Source organism: Notolabrus celidotus, chromosome 12, assembly GCF_009762535.1.
Source record: "Notolabrus celidotus isolate fNotCel1 chromosome 12, fNotCel1.pri, whole genome shotgun sequence".
In the NCBI taxonomy this organism is placed as follows: Eukaryota; Metazoa; Chordata; class Actinopteri; order Labriformes; family Labridae; genus Notolabrus; species Notolabrus celidotus.
In genome coordinates, this window is record NC_048283.1 from 27,000,544 (window position 1) to 27,025,736 (window position 25,193).

The following is a 25,193-nucleotide window of genomic DNA, read 5'->3' on the forward strand; positions in this document are numbered from 1 at the left end:
TGGCTTTGCCCTTTGATAAATAAGCTTTGTTTTCCAACACTGCAGTCCAGAAAGAATAATCTCCATCACATACACATCAGAAGATTAACGCTAACATTCACGTCATAATTCCTGTTGTGTGCATGTCTATGTGGAGATATATGAACTGTGGGGGACGTGTATTAGTCTGGACGTGATCTCCTTTGAAGGATATTTGATAACCGAGGAATATAATTACTTCTTATGGATGGAGCAGTTTGTCGGTTCCCAGCCTTGTATCTCTCTCCTCCTGAAAACATCAAATATTTAGGGGGGGACATTACAGTCATTCCAAAGCCAGTCCCAAAGGTGTGTGTTGTTTTATATTGAATTCAGCAGCTGATACATTAAAGGTGACATATCATGCAAAATTGACTTTTTAATGGTTCTCTACCTGAAATATGTGTCCCTGGCATGTCTACAAACCCCCCGAAAATGAAAAAAATCCATTCTGCCCCTGTTATGATTTCTCCACCTTTCTGTAAATGTGTGCTGAAACGAGCCGTTTCAGTTTTCAGTGTTTTTGTTACGTCACAACAATATCCGGTCTTTAACGGAAGTCAGAGCTCGGAGCTTGTTCAGCCCATAGACTGTATAAAATACAACTCAACTCTCCTCCATTTTTCATTACCTGCACACGTGTGCTAACAAGGAGCTTAGGAGGGAGGCATGCTAGTTGTAGGCTGTCTTAATAAACACAAAGGTCGGTTAACTCCCCACGTCTGCAGATTTGAAGATCTAGTGGATGATTTTTATTTGTCATGGAAAAGTGCTAGCGCTAGTTAGCATAGCCACATAGCTACATGTTAGTAGCTGTAGCTGTGTACCAAGACACACGTCTACATTCTGATAAATAAAACAACAAGAAACACAAAATCTGTGACCAATCGTTCAGAAAGGTCCTGCTGCAGGCGCCTCTCTGTCAGGATCAGATTCTGGATCAGATTCAGAGGGTTGAAGTAACGCGATCTGTGAGCAGCCGTGTATATTCAGCCAACATGTAAACATTACATCAACGTGCTGGAGAGCCGAGGGCACATCTACTTCCTGAGGGGGCGTGGTTAGAGAGAAAACAGAGTGTTCTGAGGAGGGCTGAAGAAGAGGGTTCTTCAGGCATGCCAAAATCTGATTTCAAAGTGTTTTTTTGAGCATAAACTTTAAAGACATGTTTTGGGGACCTCTTAGACCAGTATATGTTGATGAAAAAAGCGTGATATGTCACCTTTAATGTCGCTGGGAGTCTTATGCATTCATTTATGCAGCTTCTAGTGTGTTTCCTTGTTTCAAAGTTTTGGGTTTTGGAGTTGTATCTTCAGACCTTTCATATTTGAATTTTAGATTACAATCTGATCTGCATCCAGTATGTGTGTTCAAGCCTACTCATTGTGTATATTTTGTCTCTGGTGTAATCAGATGGCATATTCATGCACGATATGCAAATTAAGGAAGTGGGTGGGGAGCTGGCATTGTCAACCAAACCAAGCAGGTGTAGGGTTACTTCATGTGCTACTCTGCAGCCTGGATGTACTTTATATTGATGGAGAGGGGAAGAAATACTCTTCAACCTCAGCACGAGGAAGTACTCTTTATTTTTTTAATTGGATAAAATATAAAAATAGGCTTTATGATTTAAAAAATTAAATTAAAGTTATATTTTGGGGCATTTTGGGGCCTTTATGGATAGGACAGAAGAAGAGAGACAGGAAATGTGGGGAGAAGAGAGAGGGGGAAGGCACGCAGTAAATGGTCGAGGCTGGAATCGAACCTGAGACCTCTGCGATGTGTAGGCCTCTGTATGTGAGGCGCTTAGACCGCTAGGCCACCAGCACCCCTATGATTATGATTTTGATTTAGATTTTTATCAGAAAAGTAAAGTATGTTTTATTTTACCCTACATTTTATATTCTTTAAGTTGTCCTTTCGGTGGCTCAGTGATCAACAGCACATGAGTAACTCTGAGAATCTTTATTGTATACATTTAACATCAACCCATTTCTTTATTTGGACACATTGTAGGGAGAGGGATGTTTGTATGACCCATTTGTGTTCAAGATATTAAATGTAAGAGTTTGGCATAATAATGCTGCCTTCAAATAGAACTCGTAAAGTCATGAAGTCATGTGAATGAGTGACTTGGGGTTCTAGTGGTAACACCACTAGGTAACACCAGTTCAATCATTGTCCTCCTTGTTTTATGAGTGAAAATGCTACTATTACTATTTTTATATGTTCTGAAATTCCGTGCTGAGTAACAACAAACTTAACGATCTAGATTAACACTTGCCATGACTCATCTTCGACCCGTAATGTTAATCAAACCACGTTGTACAACCTGCGCTCTCGCTAATGTTCGCTAATTTCTCTCATCTATCTACAGACCCTTTCAGTTACATAATAACTTCATGCATCTGCATGAAACTGGAGTCTATGGGCTCAGCTATTTCTGTGGACGTCATCAGTCACGTTACAACCCGTGAACTCAATGCTTATAGAAAATTTTCACTTACAATGTTGTGAATAAGTTTAAAGGGGGGCGTTCAAATGGCCATTCTCATGAACACGTTAAACACGACCCCACTTGAACACACCATAAAGCATAACTAGATGTGTTGCTAACTTGACTGACAGGTGGACACATTATGGCTGTTAGCGAGGAGGCTAAAGACCTGTGTGAATGCCACCTCTTTGCCTCTTGATGGGTCGACAGAAAGTGAAGTTTGGTCTGTATTTCCAGTACTGCCACTGCCATCTCTTAGCTCCATGAATCCGCTTCAGAAACCAATCGGTGACATCAACGAGACCCCCTCCATGTTTCTTACAGTGTATGCATCAGATCTGCCTTTGACTCTGGATACGGCAGCTGATTTTTTTAATGATGAGTTGTGCTAAAATATGCAGACTGCACTATGTAATCATTTAGAATACTAAATAACTTCCTTACATAGAGGTGAAAACGTGTATGCAAAGGTAGACTTGCCTTCACAGTTGGTCACATGTCTGAACATGTCTGGTGTGTGTTAGGACATGTCTTCAACATGCAGCTGTGTAGCACTTTTCAGACCTGCACAAAGATCCAGATATCTCCCTCTGGCCCCCTAGTATCATTTGGGGTAAAGTCTGGGTGAGCGTATGTGTGAATTCACTGAGAGCTGGCGGATGGGGGGGTTCTGTCTAGTCTGGCTGCTTGTTTGAAAAAAGCTACTGTACGGATGATCAGTAGCAGAGAATTTATTTGAGCTGTTAAGTCATGTTTTCAGGTCATAAACAGGAGTGAGAGTACTCTGGGAATAAGGCAAGCATGTGCCAGTGCTCAAATATAAATCTTCTACCTAGGATTCAGGGTGAGGTGTGTCTCAGCCTCTTGGAGTAGTGAGACATTCAGCTCAAGTGAATCCTGCAATCAGATGATTTTTATTAATTTAATCAAATGATTAAATGTTATTGAAGTCATCTCTCGTTTTAACTCTGTTTGAACTTTGTGTTTAGGATTTGCGTGCGTGTCTTTGTGTGTGTGTGTGTGTGTGTGTGTGTGTGTGTGTGTGTGTGTGTGTGTGTCTGCATGTGTGTGAGACAGTGCTGACACTTTCCTCTCTCTAGCCGCAGTGAATGTCACTCCAGGTCTTCAGCTGAAGAAGCCGTTGAGTATTTCTGCTTGACTGGACGGCCTGTCGCCACATCTGTCACTTTGCAGAAAACCCAATGCCTGATTCCCTTCGACCCCCATTGCATCTTTGTGTGTGTGTGTGTGTGTGTGTTTGTGTGTGTGTGTGTGTGTGTGTGTGTGTGTGTGTGTGTGTGTGTGTGTGTGTGTGTGTGTCTGTGTGTCTGTGTGTGTATGTCTGTGTGTGTGTGTCTGTGTGTGTGTGTGTGTCTGTGTGTCTGAGTGTGTGTCTGTGTGTCTGTGTGTCTGAGTGTGTGTGTTTGGGGCAGTTCTCTGCTGCCTTGAAGCAAGAATTGTGTGTGCATTACTTTGCTTTTCAGCTTTTAGTGTCTCGAGCTATAGCCTGAACTGTCATGAAGGATCCATCTGAGACAAACCTCCATGTTCATACCTGCACTCAGGCCGAACAAGACGTGTCTTTATTCCTTTCATGAGAAGAAGAAGAAAGGAGGATATTCTTGTCCATCACCTGCTAAAACTGTTAGTTAATCATCAAACATGTGTGTCCCCTTTAAACCACTCTGCTCTTAAGTGGCTGTGAAGAATGTGAGGCGGTGATTTGGGGTTCATGTGTAGGTCTTCCAGAGTGACAATGCCTCCATTTATTGTGACTTTAGTACGTGTGTGTTTGCCGCTGACATAAATCAACCGTGTTTAAGAACAGCCTTTATCACCTCTCTGCACTTTCTCTCTGTCACTCTGCTCCTTTTATTTTAAATCTCTATATGCTCTGCTTTCTCCTTTCCCCTCTATCTGCCCCTGCACTGTGCATTCAGGCCTCTGCAGTCTCTTTGTAGTATTCCCATGTACCATCATTTGTGGCTGAACATGGTCCGAACATTCATGCGTATGCATATTTGTGAGTGTAACTTATCAATAATTGAGCTTCACTTTCAGTATGTTACATTGAAAATGAGACACTTTGGACTTGTGATGGAGAGCATTACAGGATCAGAGTACGGACTGTATATTTGTTCCTTTAAGATCACTCCACTCCTTCTTTATGAGCACCTGTTTCCTGGTAACTAAAGATAAGACTCTTTTGAAGACCTGCTGTGTGAAAATGTCCGTGCTCTGTGAAGTGGGAGGAGGATGACAAAGAAAGTTAAAAGAGGAAGAGGAAGGTAGAGGGGGACGTTGGATGGATAGCCCTGCACGTGGCCCGCGTGTTCCTCTGCTTGTGAACTCGGTAAACAAACCACAGTCATTAGGCTGGAGCTTTAATACAGCAAATAGCCCATATGTTTACATAAAAAGCACTAATATTTACATAATAAGATAGCGTTTGCAGATTATATGACTAAATAAACACACAAGTACAGACAGCATACATTTACATCAGCAAATTTCTAAACACACTTAGAAGCACACAATACGATACAGAGTCACTCACTTAATTAACACAGACATCGGCAGAGTTTAAAGTTCGTCCTGGATGCCATAGTTATGCATTCCATAGAAAACACACACACACACACACACACACACACACACACACACACACACACACACACACACACACACACACACACACACACACACACACCCTGGCTAAGTGAATTAACAAACACAAACATGATGCCTGCTGGTGGGTCATGAATATATTAGCATAAATACTGACCAGACGTATTATTATTTATCAAATTAGTGCCTTCACTAGCGCACGGGCGAGCGCACACACGCGCACACACAAACCGCATGTAAAGAAATTAGGTCAACAGCCTTGAATTAGAAAGAGTTAAACCTTATTATGTCTGATTAATAACACAGCTGTAGGACTGTATGTGTGTGCGCGTTCACTGGCTTGACTTCTTTGACAGCTGATATTAACCATTACCACTGCAATGACTTTTTAATAGGAACTCATTTCCATATGTAATCTCAGCGTAAGAATGTGTGTGTCTGTGTGTGTGTGTGTGTGTGTGTGTGTGCGTGTGCGTGTGCGTGTGCGTGTGCGTGTGCGTGTGCGTGTGTGTGTGTGTGTGTGTGTGTGTGTGTGTGTGCGTGTGTTTGAGGCCCTTAGTGCCTTGCAGTTCCCGGGGTCCCTGAAGCATACAGGAATGGGATGTGCCCCCTATAGCTTCCTTTGACCCCCCCCGCTCCCCCACACTCTGTGTTTCAGCCTCGGTGTCCTTTAATCCACGCACCCCATCAGTTATTCATCCTCCCCTCAGCTTCATCTCATGTGCTTTTAATGACGTACAGTACAAGTTCATTATCTTGATGGACGGACATTTGGTCAAGTCTCCAGACAGCGTGCAAAATCCCTGTTGCATTGATGACTCTTGTTTTATGCAATTAAAAAATCTGCAGTAACACAATCAAAGAGTTTAGTTTTTACAAACATTTGAAGCTGGAAGATCAGATTTATATTTTTTAAAGAAAAAAACAGTTGAATATTTTGTAATTTATTGAGTTATAAAGCTGAACTCTTTCATCTTTTAAGCGTGACTTGATTTTCTAGATATTTCAACGAAACAACATTTATCTTCGGATCACATTAACAGACACATCAGATGAATTTGACCTATTGTGATGCCTTAAACTTTTGCTTAATTGCATTGGTTGCAAGTTAATAAGTGACACTAATTAGAGCATTTCTTAATGAGAGCAGACAACAAGGCCTGTTGATTGCTAACACAATCACTGATAACACGAGTTCCACTGACTAAAAAAAGCAAAAACATCTTCAACAACAACAATCTCTTTCACTTTCTATCTTTTGTTTATTTTTATTTTGATCCTTCCAGTTTCTACCTCATTTTTTAATCACACTTTGACCAGGACAAGTCAACTTCCTGGGAATATAGACAGTCACTCTTGTAAAAGCCACTTGGTTCATCATTTAAATCTCAACAACATAGAGGGAATGCACAAGCACACATCCAGTTATCTTTCAGCTGCTTGTTTTGATTAGGATGACTGGACTGCAGTCTTTTTCAAGCACATACTGATGGAAAGGCAGGTAGTACTGTGGACTGGGCTCACATATATAGGACTAAAGCATATGGAACCATTACTGTGAGGTGATACTGAGCCACACGTTCTGTATACCTGTGAGACCTGTGCCTGGTCTCCTCTGCTACAAATACTTAAAACTCCTGCTTGGAGGAAGTTTATGTTCAGGCGATGACCAGCTGAAAAAAAACAAGAGTTTGTCAAATCAGGGCTACATTTGATATCAGTTTAATGTCCACACTACATGTGTAGAAAATACACTTCAAATGTCATCATTTAATTCATATTTCAAAAAGTTTGCTTGGACACTAGTAACTTTTCTGGAACTGGTTATTTCACAGGCTGCAGCAGTGGCTTGCGGTGCAGTGTGCAGCTGAGGGTCTCTTTTTGTCACCACAGATCCCCATTTCTCTGAAATGAAGGTGTCTGTGCACTGTGCAAGCTTCACAAGTTATTCCTCTAACTCACACACACACTCTCTCTCACACACACATACACAGAAAGATAAAAGAGGGGATGTAACTTCTTTCCCAATTATCCCCTATACATTCATATACCCGCACACTCACAAACACACTCATACACATGGTACTTGAAGCCCCTCCGCCAATTACTTTTGATACATCCATACAATATCTCTGACCCATATATACACTGGCATGTTTTCCTCATATACACTGTAAGTGCATGTGCGCTCACACTCACACACAAGCTTTGATGTATCCAGACACTGTATCTCATGCACAGAAGGTCATGCCTGTAGTTCAGAAACTATGTGAAAGTAGGTTAAAACTGACATGTTGTTGTTTAAAGGATTGTGTAGGATGTTCATTAAAGCCAATCATATGCATGTACAGCCACATATATGTGCACACACACACACCTGTGCACGCGCAACATAAACACATCAGTGCATGCACACACGCACATGTATTTAGTGTAAACATGCCTGAAGAGAATATTTGCATATACAAGTGTGTGTGTTGGGTTAATCCGTGATGATGATGCTACCTGCCAAGACACCCACGCGCCACATCAACATTTGTTGCTCTAAATTAAGCTGCTTAATTACTGCAATTAAACTCTGCGTGTGGTGTTTGTGCATGAGTTACAGTGTGTCTCATGTGTCTCTGCGTATATGTGTATTAATATGAAGCTCTGTAAAAAATGTGGAGTTCCTGCATGCCTGTGAATCAAAGATTAGAAAAGATCAAGAATTTATGTGAGAGCTTTTGAATACTAACCAGAGAAAACAACATTAATAATATTTGCATAATTTTGTCATATTGTACAAGCTGTGGTTTTAATTTCAGCTCATCTCTCTTAAATGTCACACAGCGAGGAGAATTAAAAGTATACCAGTTTAAACTCTGTTCGTGGTCAACTCCATACTTCATCCAACCTGTAATCTTATCTTATACCAAGCAAAATGAGAAGTATAGAATAAAGTCAGTTAAAGTGCTGAAGTGGCACATTGGCACTTACATGCTCTTTGAGGAACTGTTCTCCTGTTAGCAGAGATTAACAGGGATGTAAGTAAACACAAACACTTATACTTGTATTATATGCATACAGCTTGATTCGTTAAATGCTTTCATGTGCAACTGTAAAATAGCAGAAGAAGATTTATTACGTTTTATGAAGTAAATATTTTTCTGTTCTGCGCTTCCTTCTCCTTTATTTTTTTAAACTCCTCTTTTCTAAACCTCACCACACACAACCTCTCTCTTTCCCCCCCTCCCTCAAAATTCATCATTTCATTTCTCAAGTTGCTTCTCTTGACATCTGCCCCAGAGTTTTTTCTCCTAGTCCAGCGGTTGGAGGGAGGTTTGGTGTGAAGGCAGACGGCCAGAGGGGATTGGCTGATAGGGGAGGACAGGGGAGGGGCTAATGTGGCTGAAGGTCAGACGAGCCTTCCAGACAGTGGCACTGAACTGAAGTGTTACATGTTTATACATGGTTATATGCAGATGATGTGTGTGTGTCTGCACTGGATGTGTATGAAATTGAAAATAATTACTATTGCTATTCATTAGGGATTTCAAGTATTTTCCCTGATCTATCTTTGGAAATGTTAACGATCAATTATCGATTTATCATTAAAAAAAACATAATCGTTTCCCATGTCAAAAACAATGCCAAATGCATTTTTTCCCCTGAATCAAAATTTCCTTCATGGCACAATGTATATAACTGACAGTATTAAATAGCTACGGATTGTATTGAGGCATACAAAATGTGAAACGCTGAATGTCAACGTGTGGAGCAGGCTCATAATCTCTGAGGACATACAGTCATCAAAGTGAAGGCTCAGACATCAACAAGGGAACTGAACAGAAACATATTTCAGACTCACAGTGTCCAGTTTTCTGTCTACTCGTTCTTATTGAGTAAAATAAGCATGTGAACGTGTTCAGGTGTCAGCCGGGAGCTCAACCGGGTCATAATCAGTCTGGCAGCAGAGAATAAAAGCGCTCATGGAGACCTGTCACTCAGCTGCTGCCCCGAGCTGAGTGTCTCCGCTTTGCTCAACGCCTTTAGTCAGCTGATTCACATCGAAACATGCTTTAAACTTAAAACATATGAGGCCACATGATGTTTGTTCCACGTGATAGAAAATCAAAACAAAAAAATCTGTTCAAGTAAGTTCTTAACAATCAATGAATCGATACTTGATTAATTATTAACATCCCTAGTTTTTATAAAGAACAAAAAGCTAAAGATGAAGGCAGAGTAAAGATCTGTTCAAGAGTGTCTTCATTTGTTGTCTGGTGAATAGATTGGTTGATGGACTGGTACTTTTTTGTGTTAACCTTAACCACGTGTACATTTAAAGCTATTGAGTTTCACAGTACAGGTGTCCATAACTTACAAAAAACATTTTTTCCCTTTCGTTCTTTCGTTTGTTTTGCAGAGCAGACAAATTCACTTTCATGCAATACATATAAGAATAAATTGGTATAAATGCATGCTTATTTGGACAGGCAGTGATGATACAAAGTGAAAATATCATAGCATGATAGCACACTATGATATAAGAATAGCCAAAGAGAACAGTTAATAAAAAACTCTTTAATTAAAGAACGTATTTTCTTTTGGCCTTAATTTGGGGTGATGTTCAGAATTTGTTCATCAAATTTGAATAGATGTGGTTTTGATATAGACATGTGTTTTTTGCATATTTACATTCTGTTTATAGGTCTCATGGGAACCTACAAAAGAAGCAGCCAGTGAAATATCTGTCACTATCAGAACAAATCATGCACCACAAAGTGTTAAATGACATGCATTAAGTCATGGAGTAAAAGAGTGAAAATCTCTCTGGGATAAGAGTTGTTATTATCATACACATAGTCATTCTCACTCTGATTGGTTGCAGGGGATAATGTAATAGATTACAGATTAAATGTACATAAAGATGATCCTGTTAGACTGAATCAAATCCTTATTTTCTATGACACAAAGCAACGCATAGCTAAGCATGTTGTGTGCATTAAGCTGCCATGATGCAAGAGGGTGTGGGTGTGTGTGTGTGCTAATATATTAATGTTTATCAGTCCATAAGCAGTAGACAAACACAAATCAATGGATCAATGATTTTTACTAGATTATTATTTAGTATAAAAAGCAACAAACTTTGAGACAGTTTCACCGTCTCCCCCTGACTCTCTTCTTCACGCTCTCTCTTTCTCCACGTATGTGTCATAACATGCTTCCCCATGTGTTGACTTCTGTGTTATGGAAAAAGGGGTTTTAATGCACTTTAATAGGATCATCTAATCTATAATCTGTTAAACAGAATAGCCTGTGGCAGCCAATCAAAATGTATATCATGCCAAAGAGATTAAGATAAGTAGGAATGCTGAACCCAGCTGTGTGTAGCTGGATAAAGGGGAAACTTTCAACGTGTGTGTATTCATGTACACAACACACAAGCAGCACTGACGTACACAAACACATACAGTCACAGGTTGTTTTCATGCACCTTTGATTATGAATTGTTATTTGATCATTTGATATTGAACAAATGTAAAAGGTTTGATGCAACAGATGCTGGTGGTATGTTATGTTTCCCCATCAAACCCATATATATTGTGTGGCAGTGGCCTATCAGTCTAGGTGCGCCCCATGTACAGGGCTAAGGTGGCCTGTTTGACTCACAGCCGCAACCATCTGCTGCATGTCTTCCCCTGTTCTCTTTTCCCCACGTTTGCTGTCTCTCTATGGCTGTCCTGTCAATAGAGCATAGACTGTTTAATAAATTGGCGTAGAATCCGTGACTTCGTCCATCTTTTCCTGAAGCGCTGTTTTGAAGCTGGCGGGTGCCATGTTGGAAACGCTGAACTCAACCTAATTTTGTCTGAGCTAGTGTGAGGTAAAGAGGCGGTCTTTAGCCTTTTTGCTAACAGCTACAGGGTGCCTGACTGTCAATCAAGTCAGCCATGCCTTTATTTGGGCAAAACTTGTAAGTTTAATATCTCCAAAAATACCAAGTTCTAAAAAATTCACCCCGTACAGTGTGTGCTGATAAAGAAATTAACAATTTAGACCTAAACCCTTTTATGTATAAGACTGTAAACATGTTTATTATTGCTGTACAGATCGTCTTCTTTGAATGGGTGTGTAGGTGGTTTCCAGTGTTTCTGCAGCCAAACTCAAGTGGACACTTCAGGAACTGCAGTTTATAGCACTTCTGCATGGGCTTCATATTTTAAGACCAGCTGTTGCTGCTTGCAAAAGAGGCAAAAAAAACCCCCTCCAAAATCCAAACATGTACAAGGTGCAGTTGTGTGAAATGAGTCGTAGAAATGCTGAAAATATGGTCAATCACCTGACAAATCACACACAATACACAATCTAGTCACCAAAACATAGTACATTTTAGTGTGTCGCTAAGGATAATTAGCTTTCCAACAACAAATGGATTCATAAAGGAGAAAATATCAGGGATTTGTTAACTTGTGAACTTGCACTTAAATATGCACTTATTTATCTCACCATCCACAGATGCCAAAATGTTTAATGTACTGCAGGTAGAATAATCCTAAAGAACACCAGGTCGGTGGTTCGATTCCAGCTCCTGCAGTCACATGCCAAAGTGTCCATGGGCAAGACACTGAACACCAAATCGCTCCCAGGGACACAGTACCAAAGTGTGAATGCTTATAAATATGATTCGTTTATACTGATGGTCTCCTACTGTGGCACCATGAGGTGTGAATGGGTGAATGTGACAAGTCGTCTTAATGAGTCGTCAGAAAGGCTAGAAAAGTGACATCAAATTGATTGACTGCAGTTGATTAGAAGATTTGCAGTTATACATACAACTCGTGTGAGTCTCCAGATTATCTTATCTTTATTAATTAAACCTATTAAAAAATGATGACAGCCATTTCGTCCAAAATAGAAAAATAAAAGTTCTGAACTTCTTTAAATCGCTCTCTCCTTCATAACGACCAAAGATATCGCTCTTCTCAACAGTATCTGTGTGAGTCGATAAATGTGAGGATTTATATTATCTTTGGAAGGTAATATCTTCTCCATAAATATATCATACCTCAGATTGAGAGGAGGAATACTGATCAACTTGACATGCTCTGATGTCAAGCAGTGTTTATCACATCACTTAGTTCAACCACAGAGTGGTTTCTGTGTCAAACAGCTGAACAAAGATCCTGAGTACATTTCCTGCTCTGCTTTGTTTATGTTTGAGTTTGTATGAATGCTTTAGTAAGAATCCGAGCCACAATGTACCAACTAATAGAAACAAGCATGACATGAAAATGTGTGGTCATGTTGTGCCGCTTGTGTGTCTCATTTATGATTTAAGAGCCTTTTACCATTTCAACAGTGGCTTTCACTAAAGCTCCCAATCACCTGAATCAATTGGTTCTGTCATGCTTCTTCAAAGCCCCCACTTCAAAGCCCTCATCTCTCTTCTCCTCCCACTCTTCCCATCCTTTTATCCAGAGGCAGAGTGGGGACACAGGGCCATAGGAAATTATATATGTAAACAGAATAATGATATATAAAGGTCTGCTGCAGTGCAGGCTCGTGTGATTTGAAGTACTGCTGCTGGTGCTCATAGGCGGTGTTATTGTGGAAAAGAAGTATCACAGAGTCAGTGATTAAGAATGAATGAAAACTACTATATGTGTACGTGTGAATCCATGAACAAGCAACATTATGCAGCAGTGTATATTGTAGTACATTTACTATTTAGGAAATCAGAAAATAAAGACACACAAGGCAGATGTTACTCTGAATTCATGGGCTAGACGGGCGTAGAAACAACCATCAGGTCCAGAACACTTGAGCTCTGTTTCAGTTCATGTCAGGGGAAAACTTATAGACACACAAAACATACACAGACATTCACACACATTTCCAAACAAGTACTTGGCAGAAAGTTGCATTGATGACTTTTAAATACGTGGATAGAATTGGACAGACACGCTGATGATATAGTTCTTGGAAAAAGAGAGTGGACATAAACACAGCTGTTTCCTTTTTAGCTCTCTTTCTCTCCGTCCCTCTCTAGGAGAGCAGGTCCTGCTCTCTTTCTATGATCATCTTTAATATCATCCTGTTCTGCCCTCTTTCCATGTGCAGTTTTGTTCACCCTTCCTAATGTTGTGCTTGCTCTGCTGTGTCAGAGTTCAGTGCAGGTTAATAACTTTTTGGAAAAGTGCTCTGCTCCCCACCCTTGTTTGTAACCGCTCTGACATCAACCTACATTATTTAGTGACATAGAAAAACGGGGTCTGGTGAAAGGTTTATTACACAAACACATTCAGGTCAAGCGGAGTGGAAAGTCATTTTGAGAGATACAGGTTTTTTTTATTCATTTTAAAAACAGTAACAATGACACATTTTGTGGAGTGTTGTTATAGATATCCTCCTTTATATCAGGGTCAGAGGTCAGGTTCACAGACTTTTGCAAGAGCACTTCTGCAGATACATCCTACTTCACGCACCTCCAATCAATATTTACTGAAAAAATGATATTGTCATAACACAAGCTTAGTTCTTTTTGGGAACCGTTTTTTTCACTTAATGCAGATTTAACAATCTTGATCAACTTTGATCAATCAATCAATCAAGCTTTATTTATATAGCACTTTTCATACAAATCAAATGCAATTCAAAGTGCTTTACAGCGATTGAAAACAAGAAAGAAGCAGAAACAAAATAATGACAAGACATATTAAAAATAGAGACTATTGCACACCAACAACAATGAGATATGTGTAATTAAAATAAGTTAAAGCATCAAATTAATATTAAGAATATAAATAGTTAAAATAAATGAATTTAAAAAGGGTAAGGATAAGAGTTGAACATAAAACTAAGGCTAAACATATCAATACAACTGAGTAGATAAATTAGAATGAACAAATAAATAAATAAATAAAATCAATAAAATGTTAAAGCTTGATGGAAGAAGACTTAAAATCCAGGTTACAAATAACTTTACAAAAATAGAAAAATAAAAACATCAGTTTTTGAATGAAAATTGAAATCAATACGGCTTAGGTAGAAATCAGGAAATATAAATAAATGAATGAATAAAATATAATTTAGGAATATTAAAAATATAAATTCACATGATAAAAAAATATAAAAGTATGTTTATAGAAATTATTTCTAAGAGACTGACATACTTTACACAGCTTAAGTCATATTAATAATAATAATAAAAATATAACACAAAAACAAAACCACCTTTCTCTACTAAGTGTTTGCATGGTGATCATTGTTTGGTTGTTACTTTCCAAATACAAAGACACATTTCAGCTTTGCACCAACACGACCCATCTCTCCATGACACACATACCAAAACCAGAGGAAGCAGCTGTGTAGTGTGCATCAGAGCAGATAGCAAAGGCAGAGCAGACTAACATTTCCTGATGAAACGGCCACCCTTTCTGTGTCTTTGGCCAACAATAATAACCATTGGCACAATGAATGCAAAAGGGACCGATGAGCGAGCCACAGGGGCAAATTACCGGGCAGGTTATTGGGTTTATCTGGAGATCTATGTTTGACTTTAGCCTTGAATAAACACCACAGCATCACAGAGTTCAAAACACAATTAACACAGGATTCACAAGAGGTATTTAATAGCAGTCATTACACAAGCTCACTGGCTTGGCAACATTATATGTGTGGAATTACAGGAATGTTGTTTTGGAAGAAACCAATTTTGCTCCGAGGCCAGTTTAATTCAGGTCTAGCTGTGTATTAAGAGACCACTTGGCCAGTATTGTTCTGGGACAGAGCTGTGCAGAGATACTCTTTAATTCCTGGGATGCAGATGATGCAGGCACAGTTAGACCTTGGCAGAGGGATCGCTACAACCGTTGCCCAAACGAGCTGACTTTAGCTGTCCTGGGAATTGGCTTTTTGAAAAATACTGTAGAAAATCCGCCCCGGTTATTTTAATGTTTGGACAGAGACACATTGTGAATCTATTGTAGCTGAAAAGATGGAAAAACAATCTGTTAATAAATGATAAAGAACATTTAATATACATGGCTCTAACCCAGTATTAGACGGGGTAAAATCAGATGTGATTTCATGCATACAAATGAAAATGAACATCATATCCCAAATGAGTTTCTGTTTGTCAGTCATACCTTTTAGATCTGATCACAAGTGATTGCTGGATGTTTGTGATGGTGTTTTTAGTAATGGCCGGCTCCAGAAATCATTAGTGCATCTTAATGTCAATGATAATGAGGTTTGGAAACTCTTTCAATGCGGACAATTATGCAGTCATCATCTTTAATCTATCTGGCCTATGCAGGCCTTTAAACGCACATTTCAGTCTCTCACACGTACACACACCAACACAAACTGTCCAATTAGCCAAACACCATCTTTACTTTCTGAATGACCACATGCATCTTTCTGTCTGTCTCTGCACAGCTAATGATAATGATGGTTGTGTGTTTTTTAATGTATGTGTGTGTGTGTGTGTGCTCTCGTGTCCCTGCAGTTGCAAATGTGTTTTTGTGTGCCTGCATGATATGATATGTCTTAAAACATAGCTTAAGCAGACAGTCAACCATTCCCAGACCCACAGCCAAATGACAGTTAGATCATTAAGCTCTAGCAGTGAGCGCTGCTCTAATTTAGCATGAAGACAGTAGATCTTCCCCTCTTGCTGCATGTGACCTTCACGTTGGTTGAAAGCCTGTTTATAAGACGGGTACTTTTAATACTTGTCAGGGGATGTCATGAGCCCAGTTCTGCCGAGGCTTTGGTGCATTTAGGCAATGACAACATGCAGACCCTAAAGGGTTGTGGAATTATGCCTCAGACAGGCTAACATGATGGTCGCCGAACTGTGTTACGTGTAAAAAAAGGATCTTTATATTTAAGAAATGACACCCGTGGATTGTTTGAAATTATACTAATAAAAGCTTTGACCAGAATTCTAGATAATCTTTAAAACATTTGCATTAAGAAAATATTGAGATGGTTTGATTCTAACAGGGAATTTAAACTGAAACATGTTACACTTAAGTCAATGATAAATGCTGGGGGGATTCTCCAACAAAATACTTCTAATTATTCACTGAGAGTTATTCAAGGATTAATCAAATAGCCCCCCATACTGCACAATTGTTCTAGACTTATGTTTAACTAGTTTAACCGGATTTCCACAAGATCCGTGTCCAGCTCTCTCGTCTGTCAACACCTACCAGCTGCAAATTAGAAGGCATCACAACGAGACAGCTAGAGTCACGAGACTAAGCTTCTCCTGCGGTAATTACTGAATCAACGGTTTTCCACCTCCATGATGAGCCTCTCCTCATCCATGTTGTCTTTATTGCCCTCTGAAAACCTCTGACCTGTTGACTCCAGGCCTGGCTCCCCTCAGGGTTTTATTCTGAAAATCAACCAGATATGTTCATGTTGTTTGGGTATTTCCTGTCCTGCTCGATCTGCTCTGTGCAGATTGACGCGTCTTGCTGCAGCAAAAATAGAAGAACACTGTAGATAAGCAGCAGTTATCTTGGTTGTTAACATGTACCAAAATAAGAAAAATACTTTGGTCAACCCAACCTTAGTCTACCTTGAATATTATGACCTCATTTAGCTTATGCTATTGAACGAAGCAACGTACATCTGACAGTTCAAAGCAAACAAGCAAGGATCTAGGCTGGATTTAACAATGTTTGTCCCAAAAAGCAGCTTCACATTTGATACATGTGCTAAAAGCATCACTAGTATCAACGAGTGCAGAAGAGTTCATGAGAGAGTTGGATCATAAGCTTTTTCTCAAAAGTGGGATGGGACTGCAGAATCCACAAGATATCCTGTCTTGGAGGGAGACTAGACTCATAAGTCCTATAGGAAACTCTGGTACAGGTTGTCCAAGTGACATGATGAAGCCTTAAAAACTAAAAACAAAAGTCATAAAGGTTTTTTTAAAAAGAAATAAATAAAACTCTTGCAAATTCAAGATGAACTCAGAAAAGAAAAGACTAACTGCGGAGTGTGGGAGCAGGTATTCAGACCTCCCAAGAATGAGGCTACACCTCTGCATTTACAGAGGGCTGCTTCATAAACCAGCAGTTTATTAGCATGTTGATATTTTGGGTTATATTTATTGTCCATTAAGTTTAACCCATTCTTTATGTATGTCTCTTTCCAGAGGGAGTGTGTGAGATCTGGCTGACCAGTGAGGACACAGGAGCTTACGGTCGAGACATTGGGACAGACCTGCCCACGCTGCTGTGGAGATTAGTGGAGGAGATTCCTGAAGGGGCCATGCTGAGGCTGGGCATGACCAACCCTCCATACATCCTGGAACACCTAGAGGTATGTGCAGTACAAGGTCACCCATTGCACCCACCATTTTTCATTCCTGACATGTACTTTTTGTCTCCATTGTCTCATGTGCAGTCCCTTTCTTATAACAAATAATATTGCTTTTCCTAGATTTAATAAACTAAATGCTTCTCTCTTTTGCTTACCAAGCAGTTTATCCGCCACGCTCATCCTCCATTCATTAGTGCAGTTCATTCTCCTCTTTCCCTAATGAGTCAATTAAGGACCATTGTGTCCTCTTTAGCAACCTCATTTTATCAGTCATTATTGTCTTCACTAATGGAACAATGGACATTGTAATCCCGTCTCTCCCTCTCTGTCTCTCCCCCTTTCTTTCCCTGCACGTCTGTCTCTGTTGGTCAGACGGGTTTTCTGTCATTAAAATGAGAATTTTAAAGAAACGATTGTTACTGGAAATGTTTGGGTTGCTATATTTTGTAACCAATTATCACAGTTTTCACTATCAGTGAACGGAAGGCATACAGTGCTTCTGCTTTTAGACAACAAGTCAACCTGGAGAGAAGACAGGAAGACCAAACTGAACAGTAGGAGAGATACAGAAAAAACATCCACTGATTCTTCCACATTATTTGGACGAAGAAGTATAAATCCTAAAAATAAACATCCTTCTGTTTTCTAGTCAGTCAAAACCTCATTGTTCAATAATGTCTGTTCAGCAGATTGATACCAGGGTTTCATCCACGCAGTTACACTACTCATTTTATTGGGAATAGCGTGTAGTGATTTTTTCTTTGGGGTATAGAAGGATTGAAGCACACTTTTTTTTTTTTGCAGACCATGGGTTAACCTTCTTAAAGGGTGTGATTTCACCAGTAAATGGAATCCTAAAATTAAAGGCATAATTTTGCATCCCACTGTACTAAAAACAAAGCAGAAATTACTGTAAGATGACCGACATAGATTATAGGTTCTCTCTGCTAGATCCAACACCAACACATAGGTTGTCTGATCGAGCTTGGGCAGAGGCTGTCACTCACTCAGTTAATGTGTCGTAGCAGCTTCTTGATTTTCAAGTTGCATATAACATTTGTATGGCTGGTTAATATGTGTCATGCATATCTTTTACTTGTACACTGATAATAAAAGGGAGTAGATATTTTACATGTGTGGGCAAGTTATAGAGACGGATCTCAGGCAGGCCAAACTTTTAAGCGGCCATGTTATTCGTGGGTCCCGTGAAGTGTCTGGAGCTATGCTGCAAAGTGGTTTCTGGTGGAAGTGACAATCCTACATAAACTAATTTCTAACTTTGGTTGAGCTTTTATTTTCTCTGATGTCTTGAGTTGAACAAGTTGAACAACTGTAAAGACTCCAGATGTTGTGTGTTGTGTCTGGTTTTGTACGAATGGCAAGTTTGGAAGATAGATATGAAACTAAAACGGTAGACTTTGGAGACAAGTGAGAGATCTGAATCTGTTCATTCTGTTAAGTCTTATCTGTTTGTATGTAGTATTATAACTGCTTATTATTTGGATATTACTGTAGTTTTCCTTGTCTTTTAGCATTACCATTATCATCCCTGGGGAGAAAAAAAACTAGAATGAGTCTTGGAGAGAATGAAAATGTAGAGAGGAGGGACATAAGGGTTGAAGTAGTGTGATGGTAACCCAGAAAACTCCAGTGAAAGTTTTTAGACCAAAAAGAGGCCAATGAAGTTCACAACAGATATACTTTTAAATCAAACAATCAAAGAAGACTGGAGATCATATTTGAATGAAATGAGGGCAGGAATGTGAAAAAAATGGGGATGAAGGCCCGGGGATAGAGACGAGGGGTAAAAAGGAGCGGGAAAGTGCTGTGGGAAGCAGCACTGGAGGTTGTAATTAACCAGGGGTTAATGGAGGTGGCTAATTGTCCCCCACATGTATAGGTAGGCTTTCTGCTTGGCTACATTACAATTAAAAAACCACCCTCCTAATGATAGGGAATAACAATTAACTGATAATTAGAAATATACTAGGACGACACCCTGGCTTAGCCTGCAAGTGTGTGTATGTTAAGAGTCATTTCATATGCTACCAGCCCTCTCATTGTGAATGTCCACGCATTGAATTGAATTATATCTTTTTAGCTTTAATTCCTCAGTCAATTAACCTACATAGGAAAAGATAAGAGTGCTCTTCTTTAACTTATCATTGTCTTTTGTTGCTCCTGTCCCCCATTTACCCTTTATCCACTCCCCTCTTCCCTCCAGCCCCTCTCCACATCCCGCCCTGCTTTCCTTTTTTCCTCTCCAGTCCTATTTCTAAACTTTCGAAACACTGTCGAGGATTGTCAGACTAAAACCTTGCTGAAAACTGCACAGAAAAAAAAGTGAAATGCTCTAAAAGTTTGAAGTCCTCTTGTTTTTTTTGATTGTCCCGCTGATTCTCTTTTACTCCCATTCGTCCTCTTTTGTGTTTCTTCTTAATTACTTCCTTCTCCGATTCTTCTGCACTTCCTCTCTCGATGGCAGTAATCACAGTAATAAGAACGGTGTTATGATGATGAAGGCCAAATCTCCAAAAGTAGATTTTTAAGAACAGCAGCACTTATATAACAGCATCATACTGAATGGCTGTGATTGAAGCTGAAAAGGCCAAGTAACCTCTCCACTACCCCCTGAAAAGATTACCCTCTCTTACACATACTCACCCAGATCAACACTTTTGCGCTGTCTCCCTCTGACATGCAATTTATTCCTATGTGCAGCCTGTTTTTCCTGACAGATGTAGACAGCCTCATAGCACCATTTGCTGATTGGAGCATTAGGCCCAATAGCCTCTCATGGGCCACTTGTCTCTGACATTTTAGTTGATTGCGTCAAGCCGACATTGGACACTTTTACCTGAGAAAGCTCAGGAAAAAAATGTCTCTCACATCGGTACGGTGTTGTTTTTTTCACTCGTGGCTTTTTTTATCTGTCTGTCTTTCCTTGTATCCATCAGCCTGTCAATAAATGGCAATGGTCTTTCAGAAGTAAAACAGTAGGTCATCTTATCACATGAGGAGTGTGTGTGTGTGCATGCTGATACCTGTGCATGAGGGTTGTGCAAGACTGAGTGTGTGATTGAATCTAGCATGCTAGCAGGCTCAGTAAATGAGGTGTGAAAGTAGCCTCCTCGTACCCAGCAATCAGTCAGGCTGAGATGAATGAAGTAGCAGTTGTCCATTAAACATGCTGCACGGAGCTCATCTCAGTTTGACTGGAGATATATCAGATATGCTGTTCACATTTTCTCCATAGTGAGCTCTGTTTCACAGCCTGAAATGAGGTCTTACAAATGGAACTATGATACAGAGATAATGTGTGTTTCTTTGTGCCTCTGACTCTTAACACCTTAGTTTTCATCAAGCTGAAAAAATAACGAGGAACATGTTTTTTTAAATGTTCAGTTATTATATAGATTTCTTGCTTGCTGTGCCAATGATGTTTTTGTTGTTTTTTGGAAGGGATTCTTAAAATATGTCTAAATAAAAAAATTCTGAAATTATGACATGAGAAAAACACTCTTTATATGTTTTTTACCTCATTTATTTTTCCCCCATTGAAATGTTTGTTTTCAAAACACCATGGGTTATTTATTCCCATTCTCAGCTTGATGGACCCGCACTGGGCCTTGGGAAGGTTCACAAACAACCAAATACCCGTAACAAAGTGAAAACTCCATCTTCTGCGTCTGCAGCTATTTTTCATAACCACACACACTTGACTTCACACTCTCATGGAAACATACCCACACACACACATCTCTCACCTTCACACTCAGCTGTGCACACGAGCACAGTTGTATGGGCGCACACTTCGACACACCCTCTCAGACCATTTTCATTTTAATGAAGCCTTTGGGAGCCTCTTCACATTAGAAGCCTAATGTAGCATTGTGAGAGGGTCCTGGCACCAAATGAATGCACACGGTGAAGCTATTCTGATATGCCTCTGAATGATGAGCCCTGACTTACAGCTCTGATTTATGTTTTCTGAATAACTGCGCTGAATTATGAGTTCTGGGAGATGGAGATTTAAATGCTGGCTGCAAATTCACATCTGATCTTTGTTGTGCCTTTTGTTACGGCTTTACATGATTTTTAAACGGCAGACAAATATTCAGGCAGCAATAGTTCCAGAATTATTATCCACATTTTTAAATTCCTTTCAGTGCTGTTAAAAAATCATCGTGCACCCTTCTTTATCAAAATGCTGTTAAAACCTTTCGTAAAGTCACGCCAAAATGCTCATTGTTTGAGTATTTTCGCTCAGTCGACACACTGCAACATTCAAACACTACACATGCACTTCATTTCTCTTTTACTGTGCAGTACATAGATTCAGTCTGCACTGTGTGAGGTGCTGCAGGCTCTGTATACCCTTGAGGGAGAAGTGTAGTCTGGAGTGTTTGAAATGTTTAATACCATTGGGAGCTCAGTTTCTCTATCTGTTGCTGAACACACTCCTCACAGACTGTGTGTTTGTGTGTGTCAGTGCACACACTCAGGGACCTGACTTAGTATCCTGGGAACAGCTTGTAGAATCATTTTCTCTGCAGACTCCCCTGGGTGAGCTTTGTTAATGCTCTGTGATGTGCAGGTTTGTGTGTATGTTTGTCAGTGTGTGAATGGAGTTGGGTTTGACTTAGCTGCTTGGTGTACTTCTGAACGTTCGCTTGCACCAGCCTGTAACCCCGTCTGTCAGCAGAGTGACACTCTGGGGAGTCCAGCTGTGTGTGTGTGTGTGTGTGTGTGTGTGTGTGTGTGTGTGTGTGTGTGTGTGTGTGTGTGTGTGTGTGTGTGTGTGTGTGTGTGTGTGTGTGTGTGTGTGTGTGTGTGTGTGTGTGTGTGTGTGTGTGTGTGTGTGATAGTTCATACTGTGTACAAGTATGATAAAGTATGTGCAATATGCTACAACTAATTGCACTAATAACCACTACTTCACTATTAAAAGTATCCTCTCTTGTGTTTTTTATTTCACTCAATGGTTTCAAAGTTGCACAACATAAACTTGGACCTTTCAAAGAATGCAACCAATTTTGAGTTTAAATTCCCCCTATTTTATTGCTTTAGATTTTCCAAAACTTTGAGTAGCTTTTCTCCAAGGTTGTGAATTTTGAGACAATAGCAGCTATCAACACACCACTTCAAAGTTAATGGCACTTTGGCTATTTTAGGACTTCATGCTGTTTTCATTTAGAGTGTAGCATCCTCTCCAAACACATCGAATAGCACCAGCAGCACACATTCCTCTACCTTCTTGTCATTAATGACTATAATAGAAGCAGGTGTTATTGAAGGTAGTTCAACAGTCTCCTCATTTAATGATGTTTTATAGTTTAAAACTGTATCAACCTGCTTCATTCTAAGAAAAAATATTTGTACAATTTTACCTTTTATTTGATTAAAGATGTGAAATATTTCTAGTAATAACAAATGCTGCTTTTACTCAATCTGGTGTCAGATTTAAAGTTTCACTGATTCTAAAAGGATATATGTCAAATATATGATATATGCTGCTTTTTATTCAGGGTATCAGAATCAAGAATGTATCTTCTTAACAAAGGACCAAATTAAAATACTTTAACTTAAGCTCTGAGAAAAATTTCCCAAAGAACACCTCAGAGACTAAACATCTTTTAGAGTAACAGTGAAAGTATTTAAACATTTAGAAGCCCCAAACTGACAAGACATTGTTCACTAACTGTCTGAATATTGAAGGGAAAATTGCATCCATCCCTCCCTCCCTCCATCCCTCCATCCCTCCATCCATCCATCCAAACATTTTGTCTGCCTATCAGAGGCTAGGCTGTCATGGCAGCAAGTGAAACAGGTTTTTCCTAACCCTATTTTCCCTCAACATCTTCTACTCCAAGGGTTATCCTACGTCGTTCTGAAGTTTTCTGGGCCTGTGTAGAAGTATAATGTGTAAGAGATGATTTATAGGTAGCAGATGATACTTCCAAATAGAATCCAGACACCCTGCAGGGATTCTATTTGGCATAACTTGTTGAGTTTTCTTGCCTTGATCTTTGTGATCTACAGTTTCAAATCATTTACCTTGAATGGTTTTCTTTTGTGTACCTTTTTCTGGAGCTCTCTGCTCAGAGACTGGTGATGGACAGAGGGGGCAGGGAACAGAACAGAAGGTTACTGATACAAATCCTCTTATAGAATATTTAGAGATGAATAATATAGTCAAAGGACTGAGTTCACAGGGAGCACACAGTGTTTGACTGCTTCATGAAGGAGGGCTTGCTCTCTGTCTCTTTTTCATACGTGGTCTTCTCTGTCATATCTGATTCTAGAGGGGGATATATTAGATCCCTCACGCTAAGCCAGTTAAGAGATCTTTTCTGGTAGATGTGTGAGAGCTGATCAACTAAAGATGAAAAGATTGTTTGTGTGTTTGTGTGAATGAGAGACAGAAGCCTGGTGGGGGAGGGACAACATGTCACAGAGAGAAAAACAATATTTTACTCCTTTACTGTCAAAATTGATAAAAACAAAACAAAAAAACCTTCATGCACTAATTTCTGATTGGTTTGTTAAAGCTTTTTTGAATTGTGCTTTGAGCTGGATAGTTTATCCACCCAGGAGCCGAGGCATTAAAGCAGCACTTAAAATTTTTGCCACCGGCACTACTGAGCGATATCTTCTTCATCACAGCATCATTTTCTCTTCAGACTCACTAAACTGTCTGTCAGACACAGTCAAACATTGAAAAGGCCTCAACTCCACAGGGATCAGCAACAAAAGAGATTCCTATCAGTGTGCTGTATAATCATTGGAGGATGGGACGCACTCTGTCAGACTGACGCTCTCACATGATAAATGGCTGGTGTAAATGAAAAGTCCTCCCCTTATAGATTAATCGCCAGCTGCCAGCAGCAGTGCCCTGCTACTCAAACCAACATGCCATCTGCTGAGACCCCGTTCACCCCTGCAACACACATCCATGTCTTGAAACACGCATATATGTACGTTACACACAATATACAAATCTGTGGAATCATGTGACCTCTACATGGTGACTATCATCATTAAAATTATATGACCGTATTAAATACATATTTACTCAATGACATGTTCAGACTCTACTTTCACTAAGTTGGAACCTTACCTTTCAAGATGTTTGGTGTCAATGTTCTTTTGCATTTTTTATAACCTGATAAACTGCTGATTTTGGATGCCATAATGTATGCTAAATCATAAACATGATTCTCCATTGGGTTTACCTAGTGTTAATGAAGTCTTAATGGGCCGGTGCATTCATTTGGAAGAATCTTTAAGGATATTCTACATTGAGAAATATTGAGCATGATTGCAAAGGGCATATTTAAGATATTTGTCCAATAACGCTATTAATGCAGTTCTCTTTAACCAAGGTGCAGTGTGTATAAATTAGCAACATTTAGCAGAACAGACTTGGAATGGTAGAAGTGGAATATGATATTTATAAGTATGTGTAAATTAGCTGCCATCTTGTACCCCCATGTTTCTACAGAAGCACAGAACAGACAAACTATACGCCATGCATGTTTTTCTATTCAGCCAAAAATACACAGATGTTTTGAGTAAAAAGAAAAAGGGGAAGAAGAAGAGAGTGGTTGTTGTGCGCAAAGTACTTTGCATTACCAGACGTTTTGAATTGTAAAAACTTGATAAATGGTGGATCGTACTTATCATGCATCGCAGGAGCTTCTATCCCTAAACTGCCAACGTT

At 39.6% G+C, this 25,193-nt stretch overlaps 1 protein-coding gene across 3 annotated transcripts in view; it reads left to right on the forward strand.

Moving 5' to 3' along the window:
* cdkal1 (CDK5 regulatory subunit associated protein 1-like 1) overlaps window positions 1–25,193 on the forward strand; it is a 276,511-nt gene that overhangs the window by 139,029 nt on the left and 112,289 nt on the right. For all 3 annotated transcript variants that reach the window (XM_034697513.1, XM_034697512.1, XM_034697514.1), the window contains exon 9: window positions 17,304–17,470. In XM_034697513.1, coding sequence (XP_034553404.1) covers window positions 17,304–17,470 — 167 coding nt within the window. The remainder of the gene's footprint in view (window positions 1–17,303; window positions 17,471–25,193) is intronic.